General features: G+C 34.7%; 1 protein-coding gene and 1 long non-coding RNA gene across 2 annotated transcripts in view; both read right to left on the bottom strand.

The window, feature by feature from the left end:
- Positions 1-7,239: 7,239 nt before the first annotated feature.
- On the bottom strand, positions 7,240-8,486 carry LOC127852346 (uncharacterized). Its single transcript, XR_008036205.1, has 2 exons — positions 7,914-8,486; positions 7,240-7,370 (listed from the first exon to the last, which is right to left on the bottom strand). It is a non-coding gene; the product is annotated as an uncharacterized LOC127852346 (long non-coding RNA).
- A 478-nt stretch (positions 8,487-8,964) lies between these two features.
- The window catches only part of LOC127852329 (E3 ubiquitin-protein ligase rnf213-alpha-like), a 163,475-nt gene continuing 160,054 nt past the window's right edge, over positions 8,965-12,385 (bottom strand). The window contains exon 98 of the mRNA XM_052386263.1: positions 8,965-11,384. Within this exon, the coding sequence (XP_052242223.1) occupies positions 11,213-11,384 (172 nt within the window). The 3' untranslated portion in view covers positions 8,965-11,212. The remainder of the gene's footprint in view (positions 11,385-12,385) is intronic.

A 12,385-nucleotide genomic window follows, 5' to 3' on the forward strand; every position in this document is an offset into this window, starting at 1 on the left:
TACTGTTTTTCATTGCATGACATAAAAAAGATATTAATAATGATAATGTTTTGTACAAATAAATGAAATAGTGAATTACCCTTTTGAAACTGCAATAATTAATGAATAATTAGAACAGAAAATACATCACTTTGCTCTTTATACAAATGACAATATTTACATATATACGATGAGCAAGAAATCCTTGGTAAGTTACTCATGAATTTAGCGCGTGAAATTTAGTCCTCTCAATGTGTATATACTAAAATATTATGCATATTGAACTATAATCACCTAATACCGATGTAAATGCGAATGATCAGCACGTAGGTTTATGATTCATGAAGAATAATCAGAAATCATAACTGGGGATATTGGTCATTATGTATCTAATTTTGAATATTTTTTTAACTTGAAGTGAAACCCCAGCTGCTCCAGCATTATTGCGTTTTTATTATACATAATTTCGTGGTTCTTTATTTATGACAAGTGACCAATTGTCAAAACAGTACGGCGCTCCTTTTCGACAATGTTTTCTAAGTTTTTCATACTAGGTAATATTGTTTTTGGGAGAACACAATTGTTTAAAATAAATGTCCACAATATAACATATTCAAATATCTTATTGATGGTGCGATTTATATGTTGCGTTCGAGTCGTCATTAAAATTTTGACACAATAGCTCAGACGGTAGCAATACCCTATTTTTAACCGATTGTAAACAAGTGTACGGAAGATCGAGTTTCCGGCTGGGTAATCTTTCTTTCCGACTTTTTTTGTCATTATTTATTGCTCAGTCGTCACTGCTCTTGTGGGGGAAAGCGGCCCAATGCTTAAAAATATTGTCGTATAGTACCCAAAGAGATATCAGTTAAACAGACCGCCGCAATAAACTGAAATACTGTTGAAAATGGCGTTTTGTCCAATCAATAAATGAAAGAACTCTGACTGGGTCTCGGCGACTTCAAAATATTGTAATAAAACACGAGTACAAAGCAACCGAAATGCGTCTTCATTTTTTTAAGAAAGATCCCTCATACCCCAATGTGAGAGGGGGATTACCTCATCCCACACCCTCCCCCGTCTTTGCGTTTCGCACCTCGCCAGTGCCGTAGAAATTGGACGTTGCGTACACTTCATTTTCATCTAGCTACGCCCCTGACAAAGTATGCATTAAGTCCTTACTTGCTCGTTGTATGAGCACGGATGGCCGTGTGGTCTAAGCGATATACTTTTACTCCAGGGGTCGGTGGTTCGAGCCTAGTTGAGGGTTACTTTTTTCTTTTTTTAATTTTATTCTTGTTTTTTTACTGGAGCTGTTTAGTATATTTAACAATTTAAACCATCTAATGGCAAACGTCAATACATGCCAAAATCTGTATAAAGGCCCCTTTCATGAATATCTTTTCATAAGTATGCAATTATTGGCAAACAATGATATTACTTTACCTATTCACCATGTTTAAACTTGTTTGTGTTCCGTGTTCTGAAAATTTTGCAAAGTGTGCTTGCAATGTTCGTATATTTGATGATTACTATTGCATTTTGGCACACACAAACAATTATGTGCATGGTCTGGGGAAAATAATTGCTGAGTCTGATTAATATTTTTTCATACAGGTTTGGCACATAGGTGCAAAATAACTTCCTGAAATAATTTACACGTAACTGTACTCAATGGCATAACATTTCCATGTAAAAAAGGTACTACCAAGGTTATACAAACAAATACAAGTGGACAGGCAAGTACGAAATCAAAAGTGTTAGGCATTTTGCCGATCGCATTGTTCGAAATTCATTTGTGTGTTCTAGATTTAATAATAAATTAAACACCACCTCTCTTGCAAACCAATTCAATACGCTTCTTTTGTGACGTTTGCCGCCACCAAATATTCAGGGTCGGAATACTTCATGATTAACCATTAAGCAGAACGTAGTTTACGGTATTTATATTAGTACAACAAGGGTGGAACATTACACTAAAACGCTGTTTACAGCGAAATCAGCGTAGGTATATGACCGTATGACCCCGAATGCGTGTTTTACATTGAACAGACAATTGTAAACTATCAAATAAATGAGTATCTTTTGAATCTGTTGAAGATACAGCGTAACGTACTTGTTGCGCGCAAACCTGAACCTTAATTTGCAAGTATAAAAGGGGCATTATGCTGTCAAACGGTAAGCCACAACCATGGGCAATAGTCGGCAATATGCAGTCCATGCACTCAAACATTAAGCAATTTGTTTCCAATGTACGAATGCATTATCCAGATAAGGTGCGAGTTATTGGTCTTAATTATTATCGCATTAAGAAATGTGATAAGTTTCATTCAAATACTTGTAGTAATGACACATATATGGTTTTGTTTCACACTTACCTTAACGATACATCTCTAGGTTCGAATGGGTTCTGCTACAATTACGGTCAAACGAAACTAACCTTAAATCAAGTCCATAGCGGCATGTGTGTAGTGTTGATGGACTATCTTAAGTAGATCAAACTGTATGAGAAATGCCAATTTTTAATTTTACAAGGTATATGCAATGTCAGCGATCTGATATAATAATCCAGAGGACATGTGTGTAATTTCATGTTAGTATATGTTAAGGTTACATAGATATCTATCTATAAGAACAACTTTTATACAATTATTGAACGCCACATTGCTCAACAACATCTCTCATAAACAAGAGATGTGTTTGTCAGAGACACAATGCCACCTTTTTCGCCGCTTTGAAGCCATATACTTGACCTTTGACCTTGAAGGATGACCTTTACCTTGATCTTTCAGCACTCCATTAGATACACATGCATGCTAAATATCAAGTTACTACCTTCAATATTGCAAAAACTATGACCGATGTTAAAGTTTTCGGACGGAAAGACTGACTGACGAACTCGGGCGGACAGTTCAAAAACTATATGCAACCCTTCGGGGGCATACAATCAAAAACAGTTAAATAATACATGCTTGTTAAATCAGTACTATCAATGATTAGTAAAAATAACGACACATGATTTCGTTCATTGTATTTGCATTATCTCCACCACATTCAATAAATATTCATGAACATACATTCATAACCACGAATTATGTTATTGAAGATATACACGATAGACAAAATATCAAATATTGAAATCAACGGGAAACCTACAGTCTAATTGTTCTACAATCAAACGAAGCACTTAACGTTCAAACTTAACTTAACGGGGCCTTTTCACGTTTGGGTAAATTGACACAATTGAAAAAAAGTTGTTTCAGATTCGCAAATGTTCGTTTCAGTTATGATATTTGTGAGGAAACAGTAATACTGAACATTTACCATGCCCTAAAATAGCCATTATATGCATCTTTTGACGATATAAAAACCTGAAAATTAAAGCGTTGCAACGCGAAACTAATAAATAATTTGGAGAGCTCGGTTGTTGTCGTTATATTTTGTGAAACTACGAGGATTGGTTATATAGAGTATAAAATGCACCCGTCATTGTATAAGAAAGGATGGCCGAGAGGTCTAAATGGGAGACATTTTACTCCAGGACTCCATGGGTCAGTGGTTCGGGCCCTCCTGAGGGTAACCTTGTTTTCTTTTTTAAATTGTATTCTTGATTTTTTTTTACTGGAGAATTTTAGATCCAATTTTTACATTTATCAATATAAAGCATTTAATGACAAACTTCAAAACATGCCAAAATCTGTGAAAAGACCCCTTTAAGGCTTTTGAAAGATTTCAATTATAATTGCATAACAAATAAACGACCTCTTAGCCTTGTGTTTTCACAAAAGTTTACTATGTTGGTTATTTTGCTATATTTGTCAGCACAATAATGCCATGGTGGCCTTTAAGCGCTAACTTCTGCTATAGGCACCAATTGTTGAAGACTTAACCTTACCAAGGATACGAACTACATAAGAGAACCATAGGGTAGACCTAAATGAACAAGAAATGTGTCCATAGGGCACAGATGATTCCACATTCCGCTTTTGTCTCAAATCTCCGATAAAGTAACAAACAAGCTGTTCATGGCCGTATCAAAGTGACTTACTTCGCAGTGTGACCTTAACCTATGGGGTAATAAGACAGTTAATACACTACATTCAGTCTCTTCATTATAATCATTTGAATTAATTTATATGATAATTGAATAGTAAATGAAAAAAGTTTCAGCCTGGAAAATATGCTTTAAAGCAAACGTCCTCATCGTTATCATTAAATATAAGTTTTCTTAAAAAAGCTTGAGAAATCAGTGTTACAGTCCAAATAAGCTGTTTAATACATTTATGAAATGTGAGCTTGACGTTGGAGCTCGAGAGACGAACGTAACACGTTAAACGTCATCTTAGGATCAATCGCATTTGTTATCTCAAAATACAAATCCATAAATATCTGGACAATATATGGCTGAGACAGATATGTTCACGCTATTTTAAGACCAATATGATTTTTACGTAAAAAAAGGCTGAAAAAAGAATTGTAACCCAATTTAACCTTCAACCATTAAGTCTAATTTTGACATTTGAAGTAGGAAGACACGTGTTACTCTCGAAAGGTCGTCTTATGATGATGGACATGCGCAGTTATTTGAAAATTAATCAAGTTATGGCTGGGACAGCACATACGGATAGACGTACCGTACAACTGATATGCCATCCTCTTTCAAAGGATTATAAAACAGAAACAAGTTAACTGGACTATCACGAATTTCATCGTAGTCGAATGGAACTAATTGGGTCAATCCTATAGTCAATATACATAAGCGTTGTCTTAGTTTTTGGACGCACGTGATCAAGAGATTCGAACGAAGTCACTCAAATGTACAGATAAACATTCTGGCCAAGTTTCATCCAGATTGATCATAATGTAGACTCTATATTGTTAGATGGTTTGTCTAAGATTTTACCTTGTTTTTGGACGATCGTGACCAAAATATGATCTAGATAATGTACAAATTCAGATTCTGACCAAGTTTTATCAAGATTGGTTAAACTAATGTGACCTTTAGAATGGTAACGCTCTTAAAGTGTATGACGCAAACCACACATCGCACAAAGTACACCAAACATCATGGATGCCACAACAGCTCACCTGGAGCACTCTGTGCTCAGGTGAGTTTATAAAACAAATGCTCCACGGACGTGTCCAGTTTTACACCCTCGTACATGGAGTTGAAAAACTGTGTACGGACCAATTTTTAATATCATATACTAAATATAAAAGATCTTGGCATTGGGTCTTACATAACACGTTATCAAACTTTAATATTAATCATGTAACCTCGTATTTTAAAACGTGCGACCCTTGCGGTTTCGGAAAAGATTTTGTGCATATAGTTTTTTCAACTCCGGATACCCAAATATGCAGCATACCCGATGTGTTTAACAGAAAAACAACTTCGACAGAGAATCATCCATGAACCATTCCTGTTAAGTATTGTATTTGTTTTGTTTTTTGCCATAAATAAATAACCGAATATAACAATAAGGCGTCTCTCCTGCTGGTGCAGCTGAATATCAGTTTTTAGTGTATTAGATCTGTGACAATCTGCCCAGCAGTAAAACAGATGTCGTTTCAATGAAAATATTGAGAACGACACAAAAAGGTACCCCAGACCTAACTATAATTCAAAATCGAAGTGTACAATAGTCCAATAGTGTTGAAACAAAACCGTTGATATGTATACCGCAAACAATAGGTATTCTCGTTTAGTAACTCATGTCTGTGCTCTGTCGACATCACCTAATTGGATTTGCGTCATGACAACGGAAGCCTAACGCTTTGCGCACAGCTTTGTCGTCAACACATCTTTACATTTGGTTGTCATATACTAGTGGAATTATGTTTCCATCACGATATTTAGTCGACTATTAACAGGTGTACATTTGCAGTAAGTCGTTTTATATTTTTAATGTTTATAGTCTTATTGTTATTAGTGTATATGATTGTATGCGATGCAATTAATTTATGCATACCGTCTTATGTCATTGAACTTTTAAATCAAAAGATTTTTCCGAATACATTTTCTAAACTTTATCAATGAACAGCTGAACTCAACAAAATACGTATTCATTTACAGGAATGCTTACTGGTTCGCAAAAACGCTCATAACATCAATGAGAATACCACACACTTAGTCACATGCATGTACATACACAATACTTATACACGAAGCCGTTGGCATTGCTACTTACACACAAACAACAGGTAGTGCGAATATCAACATTGACGGGTAACCGATATAGAAATGGAATATCCGCGTTACCATAAGGATGTCTAGGCTTCATTGTCTGGGAGCATTTTAAGAATCGTCTCTAAATATACGAAGTACTGATTATTACCAGGATACGGAATCATAAATTTCTAAAACGCATACAGCTTTCGTCGAAGCAATCGGGATACAATTAAAAGATTAATAATAAGATTAACGCGAACACATGCATATATATTTATTTTATTTTTTTATAAATGTAACTTGTATATGGAAGAAGCATGTCTTGTACTGAGCGTAAATGAAGGTTTAACATAACGCGATGTAGTTCCTGGGCCATACAAACCCAAGCTCTCGATTAGTCTCAGATTTAAGTGAGCATTCGAACATTTCTTCAATCTCTTCGATCATTTAGAAATCCATAACTTATTTGCGTGTCAATGTCTTAATAATCTCGCGTGTATTTTTTGTGTATCCATTGATTTTGCGCGAAACTTGTCATCATGGCGAACATTTAGCTCGTCGAAAAAAGAGAAAAATGTAAGCAATGTATGCGTTGTAACAATCAACTGAATGTTTAACATAACGCGATGTAGTTCCTGGGCCATACAAACCCAAGCTCTCGATTAGTCGCAGATTTAAGTGAGCATTCGAAAATTTCTTCAATCTCTTCGATCATTTAGAAATCCATAACTTATTTGCGTGTCAATGTCTTGATAATCGCGCGTGTATTTTTTGTGTATCCATTGATTTTGCGCGAAACTTGTCATCATGGCGAACATTTAGCTCGTCGTAAAAAGAGAACAAGAGTTCCGCGGTCGGAGATGACCGCATTGAAGCCGGATTTTTGATTTAAATGACAGGAAAGTACCTTTCGTGTTTTTGTCAATGCAATACTTAAATTACTGAAATATTGTTCAAAGGTCAAAATGAAATGTAAGTACTTTTCAAGGCATGAGCAAACCTTGTGTTATGTTTTGAATGCATGCATATACATGAACAACAATAACATTTAAGGTCACAAATATGAACTTGAATTGACAATTAGGAAAGTTTGATCTCAATTTTTTTATTAGCAAATTAGTAAGATATTGTTTGAAGTTTCCATCAATTTCATTATCAAATGTAAGAAAATAAACTTAGATGAAATAATACTATTTATTGTTTTGCTTTCACATACCTACACAGAAATCCAGACAGCCTTATGATCACTCCAAAAGGTTTCTATCACACCAGTTATAAGAACTTTAACATTTTTACATTCAAGGTCACAGTGACCTTGACCTTAGAATGAATGACCTTGAAATGACCAGTGGTCATCTAAGTGTGCTTGCAAACCTTCATGTCAAGTTTGAAGACTCTATGTCCAAGCATACCAAAGTTATAACAATTTTAACATTTTAACATTTAAGGTCACAGTGACCTTGACCTTCAAATGAATGACATTGAAATGACCAGTGGTCATCTTCTAGTACTGGCCAATCTTTATTTCAAGTTTGAAGACTCTAGGTACAAGCATACCCAAGTTATAACATGAAATAAGAACTTTAACATTTTTACATTCAAGGTCACAGTGACCTTGACCTTCAAATGAATGACCTTGAAATGTCCAGTGGTTACTTACTAGTTCTGGCCAACCTTCATGTCAAGTTTCAAGACTCTAGGTCCAAGCATACCAAAGTTATAACAACTTCAACATTTTTACATTCAAGGTCACAGTGACCTTGACCTTCAAATGAATGACCTTGAAATGTCCAGTGGTTACTTACTAGTTCTGGCCAACCTTCATGTCAAGTTTCAAGACTCTAGGTCCAAGCATACCAAAGTTATAACAACTTTAACATTTTTATATTGAAGGTCACAGTGACCATCACCTTCAAATGAATGACCTTGAAATGACCAGTGGTCATCTGTTAATCCTGGCCAACCTTCATGTCAAGTTTGAAGACTCTAGGTCCAAGCATACCAAAGTTATACCATGAAATAAGTTTTAACATTTTTACATTCAAGGTCACAGTGACCTTGACCTTCAAATGAATGACCTTGAAATGACCAGTGGTTACTAACTAGTTATGGCCAACCTTCATGTCAAGTTTCAAGACTCTAGGTCCAAGCATACCAAAGTTATAAGAACTTTAACATTTTTTATATTGAAGGTCACAGTGACCTTGACCTTCAAATGAATGACCTTGAAATGACCAGTGGTCATCTTTTAATCCTGGCCAACCTTCATGTCAAGTTTGAAGACTCTAGGTCCAAGCATACCAAAGTTATACCATGAAATAAGAACTTTAACATTTTCGAGCACGCCGCCACCCCGCCCGCCCGCCCGCCCCCCGCCCGCCCGACAACATCAATCTATAAGCCGAGATTTTTTCGAAAAAAATCCGGCTAAAAATGTAAGCAATGTATGCGTTGTAACAATCAACTGTTGCGCAATAACAATAAAAAGGTATCATAGAATGACAAATTACGTAATAACGACAAGAACAAGAGATGTGTTTGTCAGAAACACAATGCTCCCTCTGCGCCGCTTTGAAGCCATATATTTGACCTTTGACCTTGAAGGATGACATTGACCTTTCACCTCTCAAAATGTTCAGCTCCACGAGATACACATGCATGCCAAATATCAAGTTGCTATCATCAATAATGCAAAAGTTATGACCAATGTTAAAGTTTTCGGACAGACTGACAAACGGACGGACTGACGGACAGTTCAAAAACTATATGCCACCCTTCGGAGGGGATAAAAATAAAATAACCATATTAAATACACATACACCCCTGCGTTTTATTGATGATTTATATCGTAACATTTTAAATTCGAAAAAATACTCGAGTTCAATCATTCACCAAGAATAGTCACACAGTTTCCATTATAGACATTGTGTAAAACATGACATTTGATGAAGCATGTAGCAAACAAATTCGACCAATAATTACAACTATATGACTGGTATTTCACTTAGCACCTACTTAGCGAACTATCGCCCATATTTGTGCAAAGATAACGTTTGAATTAACAAAATTAAAACGCTGCATATCATCGGCATTTAAAGATTACGGTTAATTATACCTGTACAGGAAAATGAATCAATCTTAGTAAAACAAATTGTATACACCTAACTGAAATAAGTTATATGTTCCAAACCCAACTGTAAAAAAATCATAATATAACATAGACATGGGTGACATCATATATATTTTCTTCTCTATGCATCGCCGCCAATGCATTGGTAAAAGTATCAGCAATCGTGGGCTAGTCATCGCATTAACATGCATTAAAGGTTTACGGTCATAATGATTTTGTCTCACAAGCAATATCACATTGCTATCGATTTAAGTTCCGAGTATAATATGGTACAAATTAGAAAATTAGATTAATGAATGAAACATTAATATTCACGACAGAAACAATCGCGTTATTATGCACAACTATAAGCAAAATGTAATGTTGAAAAGTCATATGTATGCAGCTGTGATAAGCAACAATAAACTTCTCATACCACAGCTATACCGCGATTCTTTGAAGAGTAATGCAAATTTAAAGAACGAAAGGAAATGTAAGTTTATGAAAATAGATACATACCATAATACATGGGAAAAACACTATTTTTGCAAACGACACTGTTATACGATACAAGCTAAAATAGACATGCATCATATTGAACAATATAATTCTTGGCATCATTTGCATACACACGGGTTATTTATTATATTAACAGCAAACGAACATTCATTTATGAGTGTCGCATATGCCAATTAAAGAATGAGTAACATATTAATGAACATGAACGTATCTAAATAAAAAAAAATACATTTCATACATAAGATTATCAAAACATTTACCAATGAACATCCTTCAACACCAAAAAACACTTCAAATAAACATTGCAATAACATTAAACGTACAACTTAAAATATCCTCAAGTAATAAGAAGAAAACAAGAACAAAAATAATGGGCATATTGCACAGTTAAACAATACACGAACTCTTTTACGCACTTTCCCTCCAAATACTTCCAGTGCGCAGATGTGGAACTGAAAAAGCGCATGACGCAAAACGAGTTTTCAAAAACATAATTTCGTGCATGTTATACCTTGCACAATAGAACAATGTTAAAATGTTTTCTCACCATCTAAACTAATAAGAAATTGCATATCAATGAACAATAATTCTGCACGAAGCTAACACGAGGTTGATTATTGTTGAAAGCTAATTCTATGGTTAATTGTCTGAAACGCATCCGCTACTCATTAACATGAAACTTCTGTTAAATAAAAATTATAAAATTGTCAAATTTGCAAACACAATTAAATGGAAAATTCGTGTATATGTTATACAGTGATCATACGGGAAAAGATTTTGGAAAACATGTTGTCAAACACGGACACATGTTTCTTATTCAACTTACAATTAAACTCATCACATACATTGAAACAATCAAATCGCCCTTAACATTCAAAACTGGATTTATGGACATCAGAATACTAACATACATTAATAAAGCAGAAAAAACAATAAGAATAAGATATTTGCAATCTTAATCAAACGGACACATCAAATAAAAGGGTTATATTGGACTGAAAAGCAGGTGATGCAATCAGTATATATTTACCAAAAATAGCTTATATCATGTAACCAGGCAGTAACTTAAATGGCTGTGATTTTACCACAAAATTGACAGTCAATTTACGAACTGCGACATAATGTTCTACATACATAACAACACACAATTGGATAAATCATATTGTGTCAACAAAAAGTGGCATGTGTACTTTTTTTACAAACAATAAATAGAAAAGCAAGATAAATATTGGACAGCAACAGTCCATTAAAACTATTTCGTGATGATTACATGTTATACATGTATCTGCAACAACATTAAAATAAAAACACAAAAATAAATCAAATTTTCATATCACAGTTTCTAATCTCTAACACAACAATTGCTCGAACAAATGTTAATCAAGTTCATTTATTGAAATCCGTATTAGTCAGTCTCCAAATATAGTTATTCAGTACCGCCTCCGGTTCCCTATTTTTCTGGCCAAGGTTGTATAAGCCAATACCCAGGCTTTTGCTCCATGTTTGTACAAGATGCCCTTCGGGAAGTCCTCCAATGTTGCAGATTCTATCGCCAAAACAGATTCACTCTGGTTAATATACTCCCGCAAGCCATCAATAAATCTGCAATGATAAAGTGTTAATTTATTTTCAATACACGGATACCATTTATCGAAATCCAAAACATTACCACATTGAATTTGGGAAAAAACTATTTATGTTATTTCTTTTTTTAAAGAACATTTCAAACCACCAAAGTCAGAACGTTTAATTATATTGTAGAATACCACGATTTGCAAATGACTGCAAGCATGCTAAAATATCAAACACTTGTGTACAGTTTTACTAAAAGAGTACAACATTGATTTCTGTAACAACACAATGAGGTGTAACAAGAAATGTTCGTTGAACATTTATGCCCTCGACTTGCAGGCAAGTCGTACATATGTGCAATTTGAAGAGAATTTTAATGTACCACGTCCCCGTTATCTGGCCTTTTGACATGTTAAACTCAGTCAAGCGGTGTCTTTCCTCCCGAATAATCATCATAGCGATATTCAAAATGGTATATCATAGCGTTCTCAATATATCATGCAAAACACCAAGACGTCTCCTTGTACTGACATCAACCAATTTGTTGATGGACGATCTAAGCTTGCTTCAGACAACGCACGGAAACGAAACGGTATGCGGACCGACCAACCGACTTAAACCCGACCGACCGACATGTGCATTAATATAATACATTTAAATATAATCAATATAAAGAAGTGAAACTTCAGCTGCTGGAGCAGTATTGAATTCTTATTATAAACAATTAGTTGGTCCTTTATTTAAGGCAAGTGACCGATTGCCCAAACAGTACATTAATCTGTTCATAGTTTTATAATTTAGCGAAACCACCAATCTTGTAGTTACATTAATACACATGCCAAGTCAACATACATAAAAGAGTAAAAGGCAGCTTGTCAGATAATGGTCTGTAAAAATTCAGTATAACCTGCAGAACTCTCAATTGATGAACATACAAGTTTACTTTATAAATACAGAGAATGTATAAGAATCTAAGTATAAGAAAGGTCTTAAACAAGGTTTCTAAAAATAATAAAAATAACAATACCGCT

This window comes from Dreissena polymorpha, chromosome 12, assembly GCF_020536995.1.
Source record: "Dreissena polymorpha isolate Duluth1 chromosome 12, UMN_Dpol_1.0, whole genome shotgun sequence".
Taxonomy (NCBI): Eukaryota; Metazoa; Mollusca; class Bivalvia; order Myida; family Dreissenidae; genus Dreissena; species Dreissena polymorpha.